At 58.7% G+C, this 22,457-nt stretch overlaps 1 protein-coding gene across 11 annotated transcripts in view; it reads left to right on the top strand.

Moving 5' to 3' along the window:
- The first annotated feature begins 9,238 nt into the window (after positions 1-9,238).
- BRD1 (bromodomain containing 1) overlaps positions 9,239-22,457 on the top strand; it is a 34,347-nt gene continuing 21,128 nt past the window's right edge. For 10 of the 11 annotated variants that reach the window (XR_014082239.1, XR_014082238.1, XM_081590855.1 and 7 more), the window contains exons 1-2: positions 9,239-9,364; positions 12,312-13,689. Coding sequence is in view for 9 of the 11 variants with exons in the window: in XM_081590855.1 (XP_081446981.1) it covers positions 12,326-13,689 (1,364 nt within the window). In the remaining 2 variants the exon portion in view is untranslated. Of the gene's footprint in view, positions 9,365-11,181; positions 11,228-12,311; positions 13,690-22,457 lie in introns of those variants that run through there. The other variant, XM_081590853.1, reaches the window with a different exon arrangement.

The raw sequence follows: 22,457 nt of genomic DNA, 5'->3' as shown, positions 1-22,457 counted from the left end.
TGAAGCTCCAATAGTTTGGCCACCTGATGCAAAAAGCTGACTCATTGGAAAAGACCCTGATGCTGGGAAAGATTGAAGGCAGGAGGAGAAGGGGATGACAGAGGATGAGATGGTTGGATGGGATCACCGACTCAGTGGACATGAGTTTGAGCAAATTCTGGGAGATGGTGAAGGATGGGGAAGCTTGGCGTGCTGCAGTCCTGCTGCTGCTAAGTCGCTTCAGTCGTGTCCGACTCTGTGCGACCCCATAGACGGCAGCCCACCAGGCTCCGCCGTCCCTGGGATTCTCCAGGCAAGAATACTGGAGTGGGTTGCCATTTCCTTCTCCAGTGCATGAAAGGGAAAAGTGAAAGTCAAGTCGCTCAGTCGTGTCCGACTCTTAGCGACCCCATGGACTGTAGCCTACCAGGCTCCTCCATCCATGGGATTTTCCAGGCAAGAGTACTGGAGTGGGGTGCCATGGCCTTCTCCGTGCTGCAGTCCATGGGGTCACAAAGCGTCAGACACGACTGAATGACTGAACAACAGCAACAACATGTACGGAGAGATCACATTTTATTTATACATTGATCAGCTGATGGACATTTGGTTTGTTTCACCTCTTGGCTCGGAGAAGGCACTGACACCTCACTCTAGTACTCTCGCCTGGAGAATCCCATGGACGGAGGAGCCTGGTGGGCTGCAGTCCATGGGGTCACTAAGAGTAGGACACAACTAAGCGACTTCACTTTCACTTTTCTCTTTCATGCACTGGAGAAGGAAATGGCAACCCACTCCAGTGTTCTTGCCTGGAGAATCCCAGGGATGGCGGAGCCTGGTGGGCTGCCGTCTATGGGGTCGCACAGAGTCGGACACGACTGAAGTGACTTAGCAGCAGCAGCAGCAGCACCTCTTGGCTGTTTCGAGTAACACTGCTGTGAATGTTCATGTACACGTTCTGTGTGTACCTGTGTCTCCCTTGCTCTTGAGCACATACCTAGGAGTGGAATTGCCGAGGCGCTGCCCGGCTGTTTTCCAAAACAGCTGAAACATTTTTCATTCCCACCAGCAATGCAAGAGGGTTCCAACTTCTCCACATCCTTACCGATACTCGTTACTATCTGATTATCTCCACATCCTTACCGATACTCGTTACTATCTGATTATCTCCACATCCTTACCAATACTCATTACTATCTGATTTTTTTTTTTTGCCACATGGCTTGCAGGATCCTAGTTCCCCAGTTAGGGATTGAACCCCGGCCCCAGCACTGGAAGGTTGGAGTCCTAACCACTGGGCTGTGAGGGGAGTCCCCTAATGTTTTGATTCTAGGCATCCTAGAGGGTGTGAGGTGGTATCTCGTGTGTTTTTCACACTAACTCACTCATTCCTTTGGCTGTGCTGGGTCTTGGTTGCCGCACGTGGGCTTTTCTCTAGTTGCAGTGACTTGGGGCCACTCTTCACTGTGGGGTACGGGCTTCTCACTCCGGTGGCTTCTCTTGTGAGCACAGGATCGAGGCCCGTGGGCTCGGGAGTGGTGCAGGGTTAGTTGCTCCGTGGCATGTGGAATCCTCAGGGACCAGGGATGGAACCCGTGTCCCCTGCACTGCAAGCTGGATTCCCACCCACCGCCCAACCAGAGGCGCTCCTCACTGTGGTTCTGGTCTGCATTTCCACGACGGCCAGGGACGTCGGGCCTCTTCCCGCGTGCTTCTCGGCCATTTGCAGGTCTTCTCTGCTCACGTGTTTATTCAGTTCATTTGTCCCTTCTTTAATCTGGTTATTTTTGCTTGTTGAGTTGAGGACTTTGGCTTTTATTCTGAGAGAGGCTGCGGAGCCACTGGGAGGTTCCGAGCACAGGGGTGATCGTATCATGTGGGCTGCTGTCCAGAGAAGAGTTACAGCGATGCCAGGGGCGGCAGAGAGGCCAGTCAGGACACCTGGATGACCCAGGTGAGAGATGAAAGCCTGGCCCCAGGGTTGTAGCAGGGGCGGAGACAGCAGGCTGGTTCCGGACGCCTCCGAGGGGAGCTCACAGGATTCGCTCATGGCTCAGGGAAGCCTGGCGTGCTGCAGTCCACGAGGTCACAAAGAGTCAGATACAACTTGGCAACTGAACAACAGCAACAACAGATGGAGCAGGAGGGCTGCCTCTCAGGAACCATGGAGTCACCATTACCCGAGAAGGTGGGTTAGTGTGCGGGGCGCCCTGACAAAGTGCCACAGACCCGGCGGCTTTGAGGTTTCGACCCCAGAGACACGTCCTTCCGTCCTTCCGGCTCTGCTGGCCCTGCAGGCGGGACGTCTGAGGTCAGGTGTCGGGGGCTGCCTCCCCCGAAGCCCGTCGGGAGCATCCTTCCCACCTCTCCCGGCTCTGGGGGTCACTCCTGGCCTTCCTGGGCGGGCAGCCGCGTCCCTCCAGCCTCTGCCTCTGTGGTCCCGTGGCCTTCTCCCTGGAGTCTGCGTCCACACTTCCCTCTGCTTGTGGGGACGCCACTCATGGGCTCAGGGCCCGCCCCAGAGACCTTGATCGCTTGCAGGGACCCTATTTCCAAGCAAGGTCACGTCCACAGGTACTGAGCATAAGGGTGCCAACCTATCTTTGTAGGGGGGACACAATTCAACCCGTAACAGATGGGGAGACACCAGGGGAGCAATTTGGGGACGGAGGCCAGGAGCCAGGCATCAGGCGTGTTTGGTTAGGGGCGTCTGTTACATGTCTTCGTGGAGATGCTGAGGACGCAAAGAAATCCGGAGCTGCCAAAGTGTGATTTTCAAAAGTTAAGAATACGACTCCCCAGCTCTGAAGTGAGGCTGTGTCCAAGATTTAGTTACCTCATTAATAAGGAAACCAGCATAATGGTGAGGCTGGTTCAAAACCCTGGAGAGAGAGAAGGATGTGTAGTGAGTGGCTGAAAAAAAGCTTGCTTGAGTAAGCGCGCTGATTTAGATTAAAACCTGGTTAATGTTCCACGAGGCTGTAAAACTGCAACCTCTTCCAACTAATCTTTTATGCAGAAATAAATTCTATCACCGCTGGGAAAATTCATTTGCATTGCTATCAGACAAGAATCTCAATACCTACCCATCCATTTTCTGCAAGTTAAAATCTACCTTTTCTGAGTTATTAAATGTCATAATCAATAGTAAACAGCAAGTAAAACAGGCACACACCCTAGAGAATCAAAAAGCACCCTGGCACTTCTGCTGGAACACACTCAGCCTCCCGCCGAAAGAGCCCACTGCCACCCTCTTGCTCATTCATGTTTTGGAAACTTTGAAGTGGTCCCCTCTATGAGGATACATATTCTCCAAAGGTGGTTCTTCACAGAAAGCCAGTCTTTTTGTGTTTGGACCTGACTCACCTACACAGGTGCTGAAAGAAGTGGTAATTAACACATCTGCGCCTCCTCGCTGGGCTGGCACAACCAAGCCACACAGGATTACCTAACAACCAAGGCCGGAAAATCCACTTAGGTCTGGAGATGTCACCAGGAATGTGGGGTGGAGTCTCTAGCGCTCCTGAGATTCAAATTTCTCTTGCCTGCAACACCTGTGCATGTGGCTGAGTGTCTTTCTTCACAAGGACTTGGGGGTTGGGCACAGTTCCTGTCTGCCTGACTGCATCCGAAGCTGAACCCTGGCACACCATCAGGCCCTGGTGTGGGTCTGTGGGCACTGGTTCATCGCACAGGCTACAACCCTGGTTCCACAGGTGGAGAAGTCACCCCAAATCACAGGAGACGTGTTCTCAAATGTGACACCTGGGTCAGGCCATGGCGGCACAGTCCTTTTGTTTAATTAGTGTCGGTCGCTCAGTTGTGTCCGACTCTTCTCGACCCCATGGGCTGCAGCCTGCCAGGCTCCTCCATCCATGGGATTCTCCAGGCAAGAACACTGGAGTGGGTTGCCATTTCCTTCTCCATTTGTCTAATTACAACCTGGTAAAAAAAGAGGGCTGATTTCTACTGAACCTACGCAAATAACTAGATTTCTCTTGGAATTTAATTGTGGGTAAAAACGATTTTCCCTGAATTCCAAAGTAAGGAAATATCATTTAAAGAATGTTTTGTTTGTTTGCAAAAGCACAGTCTACTAAATGAAAGGTTAGAGGCAGATCAAGAAGAAGGATTTTAATCTTATTCCTGCCAAAAAATGTCGATAGAACATTACAAAGTAACACCGATACCGTCTCCTTGCCTTTGTCAGGCCCAAGCTTTCAGCAAAGATATAACGGGGTGGGGTGGGGAGGGAGGGCTATGGAGCAGGAGGGTCAGGGATGTACCCAGAGCTGAGCTTTTGCTTGATGCGTCTAATGGGGAGCTTCCCCGGTGGCTTGGGCTTTCGAGGTGGCTCAGCAGTAAAGAATGTGCCTGCCATGCAGGAGGCACAGGAGACCCAGTTTCGATCCCTTGGTCAGGAAGATCCCCTGGAGGAGGGTATGGCAACCCACTCCAGTACTCGTGCCTGGAAAATCCCATGGACAGAGGAACCTGGAGGCTACAGTCCAAAGGGTCGCAAAGAGTCAGACACGACTGAGTGACTAAGCAAGCAAGCAGTGGGGCGCGGGGGGAGGTAGTTGTGCGTCTGGGGCCAAGTTTCCGGCTGGCATAGCCCAACAGACGACGGGACCAGAGCTGCAGGGTGAACACTCAGAGGCTTCTCACTGTTGAAAGGGTTACAGACTTAGGAACGGGGAAGGACAGACGAGATCTGTTGTGCTAGAACCGAATTATCATTGTGAGCTCAAGATTTGTCCATAGATATCGGACAAGATACAAGTGTGTGTGTGTGCACGCGCGCGTGCACATACCCATACCCTTCTAACTCTCTTGCTGAGTGCAAATGAAGCACACCTTGTATTATCATGATGACATTATGTTCTAGTTCTCCCACTCAGCATCACGTGATTGAGATCCAGCCAAGTGGACCCAAGCGGCGCAGTTCCTTCATTTCAGTTGCTGTGTACCAGTCCATCGTGTGGACACACCTCACTCACTTTATCCATTCTATTGTCCGTGGACATTTAAGGGTTCCTCCCCCCAGTATTTTTAGGGCTTCCCTGGTGGCTCTGACGGTAAAGAATCTGCCTGCAGTACAGAAGACCTGGGTTTGATCTCTAGGTTGGGAAGATCCCCTGGAGAAGGAAACGGCAACCCACTCCAGTACTCTTGCCTGGAGAATTTCATAGACAGAGAAGCCTGATGGGCTACAGTCCATGGGGTCGCAAGGAGTCGGACACGACTGAGCGACTAACACTTTCACTTTCCAGTATTTTTGCTCATAAAAGTAGTGCTGCTTGGACAATGTTGCCAGGCCTCCTGATGGGTTCGTGCAGGTTTCTCTGGCGTGCAGCCAGGCATGGGACGTCCCTAGGAGTATCTTGTGGTTGAAACCTAGCACTGCGAACAGGTACATACCCTGGGAGCTTGCATTTTCCCAAACGCCAGTCATTTCTCCCTGCTACGTGCTCCTCTTAAAATGTGACTCTGACACTTATTTTCACAGGAAGTGGGGGTTGTTGTCCCCCTATCTGCCGAATCGGGTCAGCTTTGTGGACAAGCATGCTACATGATGTCTGAAAAGTGATACAGGGGCCATCTGGTTCTCTTGGGACTCTTGCTCTTGGAACCTGGCCACCCTCCCTTGAGGGCATCCCCCAGGCCGTCAGCCCACAGCAGGAACCAGTTTACCAGGCACACAGGTGCTGGATGTTCCAGGAAGCACCAGGGGTGCAGCGAGGAGCAGACCAGCCCTGCTGCTGAACCTCTCCCAAGTAGCAGATTCCTGAGTGAAAGGAGTGATTGTTGTTGTCTGAAGCTGCCTAGGTTAGGGGCGGTTTGTTATGCCGCAACGGCTAACTGATGCACAAACCCAGTTTCTTTGAAGAATGCCACATTGTTTACAAGATAATTGTACCACTTGGAGTTCTGGCCAGCAGGGTTTGTGTTTATTTGGTGTGGTTTTAATTTGTATTTCCAAAATCACCAGGTAGGTTATTGGCTTTCTCCATGTTCTTCTCTGAAAGGAGACGGGATGACAGACGTGCCCATCATTCTTTTGGCTTGTCTTTCTCTAATGGATTTGGAGGGTTCTTTATTGTGGATATGAATCATTTGCAAGGTGTTTGTGTTGCAAATATCTTCTAGTTTTCAGTTCTTCCTCCTCCTTATGGTCTTCTGAAGAACCAAAGTTGCGTGATACATGTTTTCCACCCTTTTATTTTCAGTCTTGGTGACGTTTTTGGGGTGTGTTTCTCATAATTAGTATTTAACTGTGTCAACATTCTAATTAGAGAGTCTCTGTGTTTTAACAGATCATTTTAATTCCATCATGTCTCTGATTACTCAGATGTTTGAATTTATTCCTGTCATCTAATTTTGTGTTCCTCATTTATCATTTATCTATCTTTTTTCTCTTGTCTGCTCTTTGTTGGCATAATTTTTCTTCACTTCAGTTTTCCCCTGGCTGTTTTGAAATCTGAAGTCCTATTTCCACTTTTCTCATGGAAACTTTGGAATTTGACTTTTCTTCTTTAGATTCTAAAATTTTCTTGTTGTTGTTCAGTTGCTAAGTCATGTCCGACTCTTTGCGGTCCCATGGACTGCAGCATGCCAGGCTTCCCTGTCCTTCACTGTCTCCTGGAGTTTGCTTAAACTCATGTCCATTGAGTCCATCTGTCACCCCCTTATCCTTTGCCCTCAATCTTTTCTAGCATCAGGGTCTTTTCTAATGGGTCATCTCTTCGAATCAGGTGGCCGAAGTATTGGAGCTTCAGCTTCAGCATCCGTCCTTCCAGTGAACACTCAGGGTTGTGATACAAGAGCTGGCGTGTGCCCCTCCTTCCTGCTCCTCCCCCCTCTTGCTATAGGCCTTGTTGGTCTCATGTGGGACTTTCTCTCAAGCCGTTGTTTGATTCTCCCTGAACAGTCTAGGCTGGTTTCTTTGTGGCATCAAGGTCTTATCCTTGGGTTCAGTGTTTATTTTCTAGGGCATATCTTTCAGTCCTTTTTGAGAGACTTGGTGTGTGGATGTTTATAGGTGTGAAGACACCTTTATTTTGCTGTCTCACTTGAACGCTAGTTTCACTGTGTATGGAATTTTAGGTTCGGTTCTCTGAGGATGTTGATAGGTTCACCCCTCTGCCAACTGACAATCAGGTTCCATCTGATTAAAGAAGACCCTTCCCCACTGAAGGCTTTTGAGCTGTCTCTTCATCCTTGGCATTCCGGAAGGCCACTAGGACACGCCTTCCCTCCTCCTGGCATCACTGGTGGTAGAGAAGCTATCCTCCCGGGCTCTCTCCTGTTTCCTGTGTCTCCAGCTTCCTGTTGGCACCTGGCATGCCCAAGGTGGGCAAGGGTGCTTATTCTCCACTGCTGCTCCCACACATCTGGACCCAGACAGCGGACATTTGTAAGAGAGGACGTGGGTGTGGCTCCTGCATCTGGTGCAAATGTGGTTGGGGCCCACTGCGGGGTCTGCCTCACCTTGGTCCAAGGATGTGTCTGGAGGTTGGACTTTGCTCAGGAACTTGATCACTGGGTGACCTTGCCTGCAGTCCTTAGCCACCCGCCAAGCCTTCACTTTTCAACCTGTATACTGGGTGCACAAATTCTGGCCAGCAAAAGGCCCCCACCGCACATGTGGGCGGACAGGGCCAGCCTACTCCTAATAAGGTGTTTGCCTGAAGAGCCTAAGCGGGGGTCCCTGCCCTGCCTGCCCACGTGGAAGAAGGTCTCCCCGGGCTCTGAAGAACCCAGGCTCTGCCCTGGGAGCGAGTTTCTCCTCCTACACAAGGGCCTCCTTGGCTGCCACAGACTGGGGACCATCTGCCGCTTGTCCCCCGGCAGGGCTGGGCTCCTTCATGGCCAAATCCTCAGGGAAACAGCCAGGCCTCTCCCTCCTCCCCAAACACTTGGGGACTCAATCTCGAGATGAAAACTATTGTGAAACCACTGAATTTTGGAGTTCGAGCCAAGGCCACAGCGGAAGCTGCCAGTGGAGACTAACCGACTCACCCTCTGGCCTCTGAACTGGTGCTGCTCAGGCCCTTCCTGTCCTACCTGGACCCTACAGAGGGCGTTCCTTCCCAGGCCCCCACCCCCTCAGCTCCTCAGGGCTCCCCCCTGCTAGCCCCTGCCAGTACCGGCACCCCCTGGGCTTCACCGAGGCCCGGCCGTCCAGCGCAGGGCCCTCCAGGCTGCCGCGGCTCTCGGCCTGGCCCAGCTCATATCCATCGGGCGCTCACGCTGGCTTCCCTCCGTCCTGTGGCACCCCCCCCCGCCGGGCACACCCCCAGGTTCCCCCAACACTCAGCCAGGCCTGCCCCATCCGGTGCTCCCGAGTCCTGGACCGCCCCCTTCACCCCCTTCCCACTCCTCTCCCAGGCTCCTCCCCACCCCCGCACCCCCTCAGGTGTCCTCAGTCCGGTGTCTGCGACCCCTTGGCCTGCCCAGCGCCCCCCTCCCTTGAACGCTGCGCCCCTCAGATGGCCCCCGGAGGGAATGTCGGGTGCCCCACAGCGGCCCGACGGCCCCCTCAGGTGCCCCCAGCCCGTGTCCGGTCCCCATCGCCCGCCCGACCGCCCCTCTCCTGACGCCCGCGCCCCTCAGACGGCCCCCAGCCCGTGTCCGGTCCCCATCGCCCGCCCGGCGGCCCCTCTCCTGACGCCCGCGCCCCTCAGACGGCCCCCAGCCCGTGTCCGGTCCCCATCGCCCGCCCGGCGGCCCCTCTCCTGACGCCCGCGCCCCTCAGACGGCCCCCAGCCCGTGTCCGATCCCCATCGCCCGCCCGGCGGCCGCTCTCCTGACGCCCGCGCCCCTCAGACGGCCCCCAGCCCGTGTCCGGTCCCCATCGCCCGCCCGGCGGCCCCTCTCCTGACGCCCGCGCCCCTCAGACGGCCCCCAGCCCGAGCGTCCGCGCGCGGCCCTGCTCCCCCTCCCCCGGCGGCGGCCGCGCGTCATGGCGGCGGCGGGCGGGGCGCGTCTCGCACGCAGCGCGCCGGGCGGAGCGCTCGCCGCATTGTTTGCTTCGCTGGGGAGCGAGCGGGCGAGCGAGCCGGCCCTGGCGTCCGAGCAGCCCCGCGCCAGCGCCCCGCCGCTCCGCAGCCGCCGCCGCCGCCGCCGCCGCCCGCCGCCCGCCGGCCGGGCTCCCGCGCCGGGTCTCCGCTCGGCCCCGCCGCCCGCGCGAGCCGCCGCCCGCGAGCCCGCGGCCGCCGCGCCGAGCCGGGCCGGGCCGCCGCCGCCAGGAGCCCGCGCCCAGAGCGGCGGCGGGCCGGGCCTGCGCGGCCGTTGGCGGAGGAGCCGCGGGCGCCATTAGCGCTGCCTCGGCCGCGCCGGCCACCGCGCCCGCCGCCCGGCTCCCGCGGCCGCGGCCCCGAAGGTGAGTGCGCCGGGCGGGCTGGGGCCGGGGCCGGGGCCGGGGCCGGGGCCGGGGCCGGGGCCGCCGCCTCGCCCGCCTCGCCCGCGGGCCGCCGCCGCCGCCGGCCTCTCGGTGCTGGGGCCGCCGCCATGTTTGGGGCCGCCGCGGCGACGCATTGTCCGCGGGCGGCGGGGCCGGGGGAGGCCGCGGTGTGGGGGCGGCGGCGGGGAGGCCGAGGCCGGCGGGCGGGAGGCGGGGAGGCCGGGGAGGCCCGGTCGGGAGGCCAGGGGGCCGGGGAGGGAGGCCGGGCGGCTTGGGAGCTCGACAGGGAGGGAGGCGAGGCCGGCGGGCGGGAGGCTGGACGGGGAGGGAGGCCGGCCGGGCTGAGAGGCCGGGGGCCGGCGGGGACGGAGGCCGGCCGGCAGGGAGGCCTGGGGGCCCGGTCGGGAGGCTGCAAGGCCGGGGAGGGAGCCCGGGCCGGGTTGAGAGGCTGAGCGGCCGATAGTGAGGGAGACCGGCCGACGGGGAGGCCCAGAGGTCCGGTCGGGAGGCCGGCCTGGCGAGGCGGGGAGGCCAGGAGGTCCGGTCGGGAGGCTGCAAGGCCGGGGAGGGAACCTGGGCGGCTTGGGAGCTCGACAGGGACGGAGGCGAGGCCGGCGGGCTGGAGGCTGGACGGGGAGGGAGGCCGGGCTGTGTAGGCGCCGGGGCCGCCCTGCCCGCCGCGCCTCCCGCCCGGCCGCCCGGCGAGATGGAGGCGGCCCGGGGTCTCGGCTTCCCCGGCCGAGCGTTTGCCCTAGGGTCGCGTTATGTAACGGACGCGCTGGTTTTGTTCAGCCCGGACGGGAAACTTCCTGTTCAGGGCCGCGCGGACCCGGGCGGCCGCCCCCTCCCGCGCCCGCAGCGGGCGGCCTCCGGGCCCCCAGGAAGAAGTGACCTGGTTGTAATTTACGGGCCACGCGCTGCAGGCGGGCCCCGCTGGAGGAGCCGCCCACCGCCCGGGAAGGGTCGCGGGGGGAGGCTCTGCGTGCCGCCCCTGCGCGAGGGTGTTCATGGCTTTCCCGGGCCAGGCGGGAAAGGCAGTGATGGAGAAGGTAAACCGGCCCTGGGTGCCGCGTTCCTCTCTTGTGGCCACATGGTTTTTCAAGGGGCATTTATCAGAAGGCTCTGGAGGGGCTGCTGATGGCCTCCACGTGGGAACCTTTGTCCTGCAGGGAAACTCCAGGTGGAGGGAGGCTAGAGGTTTGGAGCCTGGGGTGTAGGGGAATGGTGGGCTGGTGAGGTGGTCTGCAGAGTGACCAGAGCCTTCTGTCCCTGTCACCATTGAGCTTTCCGATTGCTTTCCGATTGCAGAGCTGCCGAGACCAGTCAGTGCTGTTCTTGTAGCAAGTGGCCAGGTACAGAGCCTCAGTCCCTTCAGGAGTGTGTGGGTTTCGAAGAGCTGGTTATGGTTAGTGCTGTTGGTACTGTGCTCTGGAGGAGAAAATTACATGTTTGCCTTTCATCTGCTGAGTAACCACCTGTGGGTTCTGCCCCACCCCGAAGGACCCCTGAGGCTGTGCGCTGTGTCCCGGCTGCACAGGGGGCCCTCTTGCAGGCTGTAGGGGACTGTGCCCCTCTCCCCCAGAAGGGATGGCAGGGCCAGGGCCAGCAGGGGGGCAGCTTGGCTGACTGGACCCCAGGAATCCAGGGCTGTGTGGGCCCCTGGGACGTGGAGATGCAGGTGGGTTAGGGCTGGCTTGCCCGTGGTGGCTCTCATGCTCCCCTTTGTAGAGGTTTCTTGTCAAATTTCACGTGAACATTTCTGCTTGACAAAAGAAGGAAAACCACAGTCAGAAGGATCTGTCTTAAGGAGTGCCTTTCGGGTCTGCTGCGGTCTCCTTTCAGGTGTGACAGCGCAGCCCGCCGTATGACAGCTCTTCCCGGGTCGACTCCCCAGGGCCTTGTCCAGCCGTGGCCTGGGCTCCACCTTGGCATGTGTGTCAGCCAGTCTCATCAACATCACTCTGCCTCCTGGCAGTGGCATGGGGTTGTTTGGAGGGAGGAGAGGGCATTGTCATCAGTTCCTAAGGTGTCACCCTGCTTGGCGGGTGGTGGACCAGAGTCAGGGATCGTCAGGAGAGGGAGACTGGAAGTAGAACCTGAGGTGGCCGATGGCGGACATCTGACAACAGCAAGTGCTTGAAAGTCTCCATGGCCAAGGCTTAAGGCGCCTGAGCCTGTGCTGCACCCGGTAGAGGGGAGCAGCACTCCGTGGGTGGCGAGGGGGTCTCTGGGTCACCCTCACTGTGACGGGACGACGGCCCAGCACTGAGGTCAAGCCAGCAGCTGAGAAGGCCCCCAGTGGGCAGGCAGGTGGCTGGCATGTGGTGGCCACTTCTGAGGCTCTGCAGAGGCTGGGTGGGGTCTCCTAGGGGTGAAGCCTCAGGCCAGTATAGGGCTGCCCTCTTGGGTCCTGGAGCAGCTGGTGGCCTGCATCTCAACACGGTTGTGGAGGATGTGTGCGTGGAGAGAATGACGGACTGAGCGCTCTCTCCTGGGTAGCTGCGGGGGTCAGACAGTGGCCAGAGCCTGCAGGAGTGCAGCTCTGTGTACTTTCTGTCCCGGGTTCGGGACTGTGACTCCGACTTGAGAGGGTGTGGGTCCAAGGTGACCAGTGAGCAGTGGGCATCAGCATTCTGGAAGGACTTGTTCCCGCATGTGCCTCTGGGGGCCCTCCTGACCACCTGCCTTCTCTGGTCCTGGGAGTCCCTGGGGGGGGGGGGGCAGTGGCCTGGTGGCAGTGGCTGTTGGCGGTTGTTGAGATCCCTCTGTGAGTCCGGGATGAGTGGCTTTGGAAACCTCAGGGGCGGGTTAGCTGGGAGCTCTGTTCTGATTCAGCGCAGGTTGGTCAGTTGCGCCCACGTGTGCTCGGTGGTTGTCGCCTCTTCCGTCTTCTGTGCGGCGCTCACGTGGTCTCTGTCTGTTTCAGGGAGTCAGTGCCAAATGAGGAGGAAAGGCCGAGGTCATCGCGCTCCAGCGAGGCACCCTTCCTCCCCCGGCAGCACCAAGCACTCCCCCACGCGAGAGACCCTGACCTACGCGCAAGCCCAGAGGATGGTGGAGATCGAGATCGAGGGGCGCCTGCACAGGATCAGCATCTTCGATCCCCTGGAGATCATCTTGGAAGATGACCTCACCGCCCAGGAGATGAGCGAGTGCAACAGCAACAAGGAGAACAGCGAGCGGCCGCCCGTGTGCGCGCGGACTAAGCGGCACAGGAGCAACCGCGCCAAGAAGAAGGGCGAGGCCCCGCCCAGCACGCACGGCGCGCCCGCCTCCGCCAGCGCGCTCCCCGAGCCCAAGGTGCGGGTGGTGGAGTACAGCCCCCCGTCGGCGCCGCGGCGGCCCCCCGTGTACTACAAGTTCGTGGAGAAGTCGGCCGAGGAGCTGGACAACGAGGTGGAGTATGACATGGACGAGGAGGACTACGCCTGGCTGGAGATCGTCAACGAGAAGCGCAGGGGCGACTGCGTGTCGGCCGTGTCGCAGAGCGTGTTCGAGTTCCTCATGGACCGCTTCGAGAAGGCCTCGCACTGCGAGAAGCAGAAGCAGGGGGAGCAGCAGTGCCTGATCGACGAGGACGCGGTGTGCTGCGTCTGCATGGACGGGGAGGGCCAGAACAGCAACGCCATCCTCTTCTGCGACGCCTGCAACCTGGCGGTGCACCAGGAGTGCTACGGCGTGCCCTACATCCCCGAGGGCCAGTGGCTCTGCCGCCACTGCCTGCAGGCCCGTGCCCGGCCCGCCGACTGCGTGCTCTGCCCCAACAAGGGTGGCGCCTTCAAGAAGACGGACGACGACCGCTGGGGCCACGTGGTGTGCGCCCTGTGGATCCCCGAGGTGGGCTTCGCCAACACCGTCTTCATCGAGCCGATCGACGGCGTGCGGAACATCCCCCCCGCGCGCTGGAAGCTGACCTGCTACCTCTGCAAGCAGAAGGGCGTGGGCGCCTGCATCCAGTGCCACAAGGCCAACTGCTACACCGCCTTCCACGTGACGTGCGCCCAGCGGGCCGGCCTCTACATGAAGATGGAGCCCGTGAAGGAGCTGGCCGGCGGTGCTGCCACCTTCTCCGTCAGGAAGACCGCTTACTGTGACGTCCACACGCCCCCCGGCTGCACCCGCAGGCCTCTGAACATTTACGGGGACGTGGAGATGAAAAACGGCGTCTGTCGGAAGGAGAGTTCGGTCAAAGCGGTCAGGTCCACATCCAAGGTCAGGAAGAAAGCCAAGAAGGCCAAGAAGACGCCCCGGGCGCCCCGCACAGCCCTGCCTCCCGTGTGTGCGCCCTACATCCCCCCGCAGAGGTGAGCGCTGGAAGGGGGCCCGCCGCGTGCCCTCCGTCCGACGGAGGCCTCGTTCCCGCTCCACTTGGCGGGAGTGTGGATGTTGTAAAAGACTTGAGTCGGAGACGGGACGTGTGTGTGTCTGGTTTCCTCGTGGCCCGGGGCCGAGTCGGCTGCTGTCGGGCCGAGGCTGCCGCGGCTGCAGCCCCGACTCCAGGGGCCCCGGGAGTTGTTGCCCTTTCTGCCATTCCTCGCTGTGCTCACACCAACGATTGGGGATCTTGTGGAAACTTAAAAAAACATATGCATTTATTTATTTGGCTGTGTCGGGTCTTAACTGCGGTGCATGGGATCCTCTGTGGCATGTGGCTCCCGAGCACGCGGGCTCCGTTGCCCTGTAGCATGTGTGGGCCCAGGTCCCCGACCAGCAATTGAACCCATGTTCCCTGCATTGGGAGGCGGACTCCCAACTGCTGGGTCATCACGGAGTCCCCTCGTGGGATGTTTAATTTGCTAAACTTAGGCAGCATGGCCGGGTGAGGCAGACACGGGGGAGAGTGCGGCTGATGGGGCCCCTGGTGGGAGACTGGCTTCCTTGCTGTCAGGGGACGGGCTGTCTGGTTTCGCGACTGTTTCTCAGATGAGCGTTGCCTGGTCAGCATGGGGTTCTCTTACTAGAGTGGTCCACGGTAGTGGGTCAGGATCCCGCCGGCCACCCCCGTCGCTGGACTCTTTCCCCCTTCTGCTTGTCTCTCTTGCTACGGATTTCCTGTTTTTATTTCATCGGATTTAAAAATGCTCTTGTTGGGAATACAAGGTAAGTGGGTTGGTGAATTTCTTACCAGACCTGTGAGCATCATGTGGTTTGGGAAAGACTTAAAACACAAACACAGGCTTGAGGGTTGAGGGCGTGAAGCCCTGCTCACGGCTAGAGGCCCTGGGACCTCCCGTCAGGGAGCAGAAAGGCAGGGAGAGCGGTTCAGGGAGCTGCATTAGGATAGTGTTAGGCTTTAGGTTTAGGGTTAGGGTTCAGGGCGTCAGGTGTGGTGGGCTCAGCCACTGAAGATCCCGCCTTGTGCTCGAGGAGCAGGCACTTCCTGGGTGTTTGTTACAAGTGTCCAGGAGGAGGAAAGTACACGGATAACAGAATCAGTAAATGCAGTCGGGGGACAGAACGCACTCACCATTCCTCTTATCCGGAGATGGCTTCTGGTAAAACTAAGTGTCTCTTTGTAAATAACTCTGTCTGACTTTTAAAAGGCAGTTTCACTTGTATTTGGAGAAGGAAATGACAACCCACTCCAGTACCCTTGCCTGGAAAATCCCATGGACAGAGGAGCCTGGTGGGCTACAGTCCATGGGGTTGCAGAGAGCCGGACACAACTAAGCGACTTCACTTTCACTTCACTTGCATTTCTGCCTGAGGGTTGGAAAGTATAGGATTTGTATTAAGAGGTTTTGTTTAAGACCCCAAGGTTTTCAGGTTTACTAAAATTGAAGTAAATAAAAGTCGTGACTTTGTAAGTTGAGAAGCCAGGAGCCCGAGGCGCTGCCCTCTGTCCAGTCCCACGTGGTGCCCACTGCCCGCCCGCCCGAGGGGCAGGCGTGCGGCTGGGAAGCGCGGGCTCCTGGGGTCAGAGGTGCCACGTGATGGGGAAGCCGCTTCGGCGGCCGAGCGGAGGAGAGACAGGCCCTCGCCGTGCCTCTCCTGGTTTAGAGCGGAGGTCAGCGATGCACCTCGACTAGTGCGCGTGGCCGTGGGCTTTGCTGTCGGTGTTGCCCAGGGTCTCCGGAGACCCTGACGTCAGACCACCGTGTAAGGTGCCAGGGCGTCTGGGAGGCCCAAGCTCACGGCCACTGCTCTCTTCCCGTCCCCGGTGCGACCTTAGTTTAGGATCCAGGCCCTAGGGTCAGTGGGGGTGTATCCCCACACTCTCCACAGCCGCTGGCGCAGGACAGAGCTGCCAGCAGGACGGGCGCTGTCCGGGCGCCGGCTGCCCGAGGGGCTCTGAGATCTCAGAAGAGGAGGGGCCCCTCACTCTTCGGCTGAGGGGGGGTCAGCTGTGAGAAGGCTGAGGGTGGCGGCAGGGACTGAGTGCTGTAATTCGCGTTGTTTAAAAAGTTGTTTTCAAGTGAAGTTCAGACCCACTAATTCTGATATCGTCGTCTGTTCTCAGCAAGAGGCAGATAGTTGGTTTAGTTTTTCTTGCAGCATTTTTACGCTACAAAGATTGGTTTTTTTGTTTCTAGTAATAGAGCTCAGAACAGAGGTGTAGGTGCTCGGAGCCTCTGCCCCCACCTGTCCGAGGGCCCCAGGCCAGCCGGCTGTGTGGTCTCGGCCCTGTGGGCTGCTCCGTGCGTGGCCAGGTATGATGTTGGCACTTTGGGGAGCACTGTGCTCTGCCCTGGGTGGGAGGGGTTGGTCGGGTGGGGTCCTCGTGGCCTCTCGGTCCTGTTGCCATGAGGTCCCAGCCGTCAGTGAGCTCGGGCTGCTCCTGACAGGTTGAGTTGGGGAAGACCCGCAAGGTCAGGTCGGAAGGAGAGAGCGGTCACTCGCCCTGCTCTCTCTGGCCTGTGCTGGCTGGCGCCGCCCTTCTCCTGGTGAAGCGGCCCTCGTCCTCGGGTAGCTGCTGTTCTCCTTGGAGCCTCTGTTTCCTCATCCGGTTTCTCTGCCTTGAGGGTGAGGGCGGAGGGTGGGAGGGGCAGGCCCGGAGAAGGGGAGTGTGGCGTTGGGGCCTCGTGGATCTCTGGGGTCATTAGCCGAGTGAAGCTCCTGCGAAGCCCCAGGCTGTCTGCGCCTCTCTGGACGTGGGGAGGGGGCCGCGGGGAGGGGGCCACACAGGCCTGGCCTGCACCTGGATGGTTCACACGCCGCTGCTCACTGTGGACGCTGCCTCAAGGACTCTGGTGGGGGCCTCAGAAGGATGGAGGCTCGACGTCTCAGGTCTGTCCCTTGGAGGACGCCGCCGAGACCCCGGGGAGGACGGCCGGACGGTGGGGGCGCGGGGGCCGCTGGCTCACACACATCGTGCTCGTCGAGTGTCGCGGTGAGGAGGCTGGGCCTGAGTCTTGTCTGCCTGCTTTCATGTTTCTGGCAGCAGTTTTATTATTTTTTCTAAAGTTCTGGAGGGCTGTGGCCTGGGGAAACAGGGAGGCCTCTTGGCCCCCACGGGTGGGAGCCCGGCTCTGGACGCCCCACGCGTGTGGGTGCCGTTGGGCGGCCCCACCGGGTCCATGTGTGCGGTGCTGACCCTCCTGTGACTTCGCTGGTTCCTCTGTGCTTGAATTCGGGGTGGGGGTGTGGGGGTTGGCGGCCAGCTCCAGCCCTGCTCCCGCGGCCCTTCGGGGGTGGGGTGGGGCCTGGGCGCGGGCTGGCCCGCGGGCACCGTGAGTCAGTGAAGCCGAGTTCGGGGGAGCCTGGTGCTTCACAAGGGCTGTGCCGCGTCTCGGGCACTTCTGAGCACCTCCCTCAGGGACTCCCGTGTGTCTGGGGCTGAAGCCAGTGCCGAGCGGGGTCCGTGGGCTGAGTCCCGTGTCCCATGTCCCTCTGGCGTGTGGACCCCAGACAGGCTTGGGCATCTTGGGGGCGCAGAGTGGGCCCGGCCCCTGGGGGCGTCTGCTGAGGCCTGGGGTCTGGCAGTCTCTGCTCACGGTCACCGCGTCTTGGCCTTATGTCAGTTTCAGCTTCTTGTTCTGAAATACCTTTAGGTTTACAAAACGTTGCAGAAGTAGGGGGAGAGAAATCTCCCCTCCCCCCTTAACCGGAGTCCCCTCTTGCTAATGGCTCGCCCGTGTGCTCTCTGGGGGCGGTCCACATGCCCCTGAGCACCTTCCAGGCGGGGACAAGCCTCCCCGGGTGCATTCCTGCCTGCGGCCAGGAGTCCCGCTCGGCCTCCTCGGATTGGGGTCATCCTTAGACCGCCTGTGCCTCCCCGTGGTGTTCGTCTCTCCTCAGCATCGTGGAGGGAGGTGCGGCTTTCAGAGGGTCTGCCCAGCAGCCCTGGGTGCTGAGGCGGGCATCTCGGGGCGGGGGGTTGGTCAGCGCTGGTGGGGTTTCTCTGGAAAGGGGGCTCTGACCAGCTGGCTGTCACTCGCCTGCTCAGGATCCGAGCCTGGCTCGGTGGGGGTGGGTCCGGCCGGGAGGCGCGGACAGGCCCCCAGTGCTCCCGGCCGTGGCCTGCGCGGTCGGGCAGGGGCACCCCAGGAACCAGCAAGGCCCAGCATCGCGCACCTCCAGAGACTGACTGGGCTTTTTGGGTCTGGCGGGTGGACCTCCGTCTGAGCCGTTGCAAAGCCGGTGCCTGTCGTGGAGTTACAGCCCGCTGGGGAGGGAAGGGGGCCCCGCTCCCTGAGAGGCCGGCGGGGCGGCCCGCACGCTGCTCCCGCGTCTGCGCGTGTGAGGAGGGATGGTGCTTTATCTGGCCGCGTGCGGTCTGCATTGCGGCATTCGGTCTGCATTGCGGCATTCGGGCTCGTGGTTTGGCCTGAGGGGTCTGGTTCCCTGACCGCGGCCCCTGCGTGTGGAGTCTCAGCCACTGGACCGCCGGGAAGTCCCAGGGGGTGGTTTTTAATGCTGTTTTTTCCTGTTTTTCATGACTTTAACATAGAAAGTTTAAAAACAACAAAAAAAGAGACACTGACAGGGTTTTATCAAATGTAGCAAAAAACGTCGAGTGACCACTTGTTACCGAGACCCCTCCAGGCCCATCAGCCTGGCTGTGGTCGCAGCAGCCTCTTGTACCGGACGGGGCTGCGCTCCTCTCAGGCCTGCTTTCCTGTTCTCCCTGCTGTGGTGGGCTGGGCTTCTGCTGCGGGCGTGGGCAGGCCTTGAACGCCACCGCAGGCCCCGGGCGCCGGGTCTGGCTCCTTGTCACCAGAGCTGCTCTCTGGCCCCCGGGGTCCTGGGCCTCTCTCCCCAGTTTGGCTTGTGGGTGGCAGGTTGTTCGCTTGTGCTCATTGCATGTCTCCCCCTCGGCGTCTCTGCTCTTCAAGTCTTTAAAAGATCTTTTAAAGTCTGGACATTGGTGAGGTCGGAAGCACCACCCCATACCCCAGCTTCAGCAGCACTGGGCCGTTCCCCCTCACCTGCTCCTTCCTTTGGGTCACTTGGAAGGACACCCCAGTCCCCTGCCTTCCCCCGGGGCCTTGTCAGCGTAGATAACAGACAGCACCCTTCAGAGCCTGGCCGTGCCTGGGCTGTGCCCTGCGGCCCCGGAGTGGGTGCGTCTGAACAGCGTGTGTGTGTCTGGTCTGAGGATGCGGCGTCTGACCCTGTGGTCCTGCGGCTCACACACCTGTCTTTCCTGCTGGTGGGCAGGGCCGTTGCTGACCTGTCCCTGCACCCCTGACCCTGGAGACCACTCTGTGGGGCCCCCCACCCCCGAGATGTGCATGTCCTCCTGGAAGCCCGGCTCCACACCGGCGTTCGGCCTGAGCCCGGCACTGCCCACCTTGTGCTCACTGTGGCTTCTCCAGTGTTTTGTTGCAAGTTCATGGTTTTCTCACGGCCCCCACTCCAGTGCTGTTGCCTGGAAAATCCCATGGACGGAGGAGCCTGGCAGGCTGCAGTCCATGGGGTCACTAAGAGTCGGACACGACTGAGCAACTTCACTTTCACTTTTCTGTTTCATGCGCTGGAGAAGGACATGGCAACCCACTCCAGTATTCTTGCCTGGAGAATCCCAGGGACGGCGGGGCCTGGTGGGCTGCCGTCTATGGGGTCGCACAGAGTCGGACATGACTGAAGCGACTTAGCAGCAGCAGCAGCATGGTTTTCTCCATAAAAATGTCCATGAAAAACAGTATTAGAAATAGTGTTTTCTCAAATCGGCGTGTTTGGGTATTTGTATAGATCCAGGGTTTTATATGTTGATGTCATGCATTGCAGGTTCCCTTAGGTTCTCTCTGTGGAGTTCATGTGTGAAGTGACGGTTGGGTGGGCTTTTCCAACCTTTAGGTTTGCCTGTCTTTTTCCAAGCACTCTGGCCTGGGGCCGCCAGTCTGAGTGGGTTTGGTGGTGAGAGCAGACAGCCCCGCCTCAGCCCACACTTCACGGGGGTCGCCTCCCGCCTTTAATGTGTGTTTTCGCTCTATGTCATGGCTTGTGCTTGTCACGTCTTATTTAAGCCTTCATTCCCTGAGGGCCTCAAGGTTTTCTTCTGAAAGCTTTGCAGCAATCCCTCCGCCCCTGCCGCCTGGCCTTGGCACTGACCGGACCTCTGGTGCCTGGGCTGTTGGCCTCCCGGGTTGAGGTGGCCCCGAGGCGAGGTGTCACGGCCTCGCCGTCCCTCACGCCCACGAGCCGGTGTCTGTGGAGCCGTTTGCCCGCTTCGCCCACGGAGCGCCCCTCCCCCAGAGCCTTGCACCCCCCGAGCCCCGGGCGGCCAGCCTCCGCCCGCTGCGCCCGCCTGCCTGCCTGCTTCTGTGCGCCTCCCATTCATCAGTCAGGCTCTCGGAATTTCAGGCCAGTTTGGAGGTGACCTGCGTGTCCCTCTTGTCTTCCTCTCTGACGTTACCGCTGGGTGTCCCCACTTCTAGCCTTCCTGTCCCTCGAGAGTGTCTTGTGACCGTCCCCCTTTGTGGTTGGTGTGCCCACTCGTGTGGTGAGCACAGCCCCGGCAGGGATCCTGGAGGGGGGGACTGGTCTCGAGGGGCAGCTCCCAGTGAGCCAGGAGCGAGTTGCAGGGCACGAGGGCCCCTTTTCCTGTCTTTTGTGGGGGGATCGCAGTCTGCTGTCTGGTCTCCGGCTGTGTGAGTGATATTTATGGAACTTCGATCTCTAGACCGCTGACCCCTGCACATGGTCGTGGGCCCCGGGCCCTGGGGTGTGTCTCTGTGCACTTGGTGTCTGGCCTGACCTCACTCTCCCCACCTGGTTGGGACCCTCACCCAGAGGACTGGACACGTGCCCTTGCCTTCGCGGAGTCAGTGCAGGGCTGGGTTGACCTGATTTTCTTTTCTGATAGTGAACCTCTGAAAAATCGGTTCCTTTTATTTCTTTTGGGGGTGGTAAGAAAACTTTTAAACGGTTCATTCAGTTTCTAGAATAATTGTTAAAGGAATGTATTTCAGCTTTCTTTTTTTTTTTTTCATAAATCAGATTTGGCCAGTTACATTTTTCTACAGGTTTGTTTTGTATCTCAGTTTTCATGATACTCTTTTTTGTTTTTTAAATTGAAGTATGGTTGATTGATTTAGAAAGTGTTAGTTTCTGCTTCATTGGAAGGACTCATGCTGAAGCTCCAATACTTTGGCCACCTGATGTGAAGAGCTGACTCATTGGAAAAGACCCTGATGCTGTGAGAGGTTGGAGGTGGGAGGAGAAGGGGGTGACAGAGGACGAGATGGTTGGATGGCATCACCGACTCAACAGACGTGAGTTTGAGCAAACTCCGGGAGACAGTGAAGGACAGGGAATCCTGGCTTGCTGCAGTCCATGCGGTTGCAAAGAGTTGGACATGACTTAGCAACTGAACCATGGCAAATCTCTGGTGTGTTGCAGAGTGACAGACACAGTTACACAATTTTTTTTTCATATTCTTGTCCATTATGGCTTATTATGGGATATAGAATATAATTCCCTGTGCTATACAGTAGCCAGTTGTTATTTCTCTATTTTACATATAGTCCTGTATATATATTAATCCCAAACTCCTAATTCATGTCTCCCCATCTCGGTCCCCTTTGGTCACTGTAAGTCTGGTCTCTAAGCCTGTGAATCTCTTTCTGTTTTGTAGATAAGTTGATCTGTGTCATTTAGGTCGCACATGTAAGTGCTGTAGTGTTTATCTTTGTCTCATTTAGTTCAGTCCGTACGACAAGCTCCAGGTCCACCTGGGTTGCTACTATGTCGTCATTTCCTTCTTTTTTACGGCTGAGTAATATTCTCTCTCTCTCTCTCTTTCTCTCTCTCTCTCTCTCTCTCTCACTCTCTCTCTCTCTCACACACACACACACACACACACCATCCCTGTTGCTACTGTCATTGTTTTCTTTTTTTTACGGCTGAGCAATAGTCTGTCACACCCCCCCCCCCCATCTTCTCTGTCCATTCCTCTGTTGATGGACGATTAGGTTGTTTCTGTGTTTTGGCTGTTGTGAATAGTGCTGCTTTAAAGGCATGAGACTCACTTTTACTTGATTTCTGTTCCCATTTGTTTCCTTACTGATCTTTTCAGCTAACACAGTTCTGGTTTTGTTGAGATTTTCCTGCGTGCTCTTGTTTCCTGTTTCACTGTGTTTGCTCCCTGTTCCTCCTCTCCGCCGGCTTTATGGAGATGTGGTTGGCACGTGACCCGCCGTTGGCAGTGCTGCCTTGGACAGCGGCGCGGGGGTGGGGGGGGCGGGGACCATGAAAGGCCCTGGGGCAGCCCTCCAAGGTGCTGCCCGCCCTGCCCTGGCTCGGGACCTTCTCTTGTCTCTTCCTGACGTTCTCAGTCGGTGCTGAGCACGCTGAGTCAGCCTTTTATCTGTGCTGCTCGTTACCGTTGCCGGAACTGAGTGTGTGTGAGAGCACAGGTCTGTGTGTGCTCCGTGTGTTAAGATGCCTGCTCTTTGCTGCCCCTGAGTCAGGTGGTGGTCACAGGGTGAAAACAGACACCAGCAGAAGGGCGCCTGTTAGGTGCCCAGGACGAACACAGCCCCTCTGCAGATGAGGGATCCTGGGGTCCCCAGCGCCTTCTGCTGGAGCCAGCACCGTGTGACCGGGTGGACCCAGCGGGTGGGCCTGTGGACGTGCTGGGCTGGGGCTCGGTGTCGGCCTGGGCAGCTGTGCCTGGGTGGAGCTGCCC

This window comes from Giraffa tippelskirchi, chromosome 4 (genome assembly GCF_054371585.1).
Source record: "Giraffa tippelskirchi isolate mGirTip1 chromosome 4, T2T-mGirTip1v1.2.pri, whole genome shotgun sequence".
Taxonomy (NCBI): domain Eukaryota; kingdom Metazoa; phylum Chordata; class Mammalia; order Artiodactyla; family Giraffidae; genus Giraffa; species Giraffa tippelskirchi.
The sequence above is the reverse complement of the archived record's forward strand: the minus strand, read 5'-3'. Positions and strand labels throughout refer to the sequence as shown.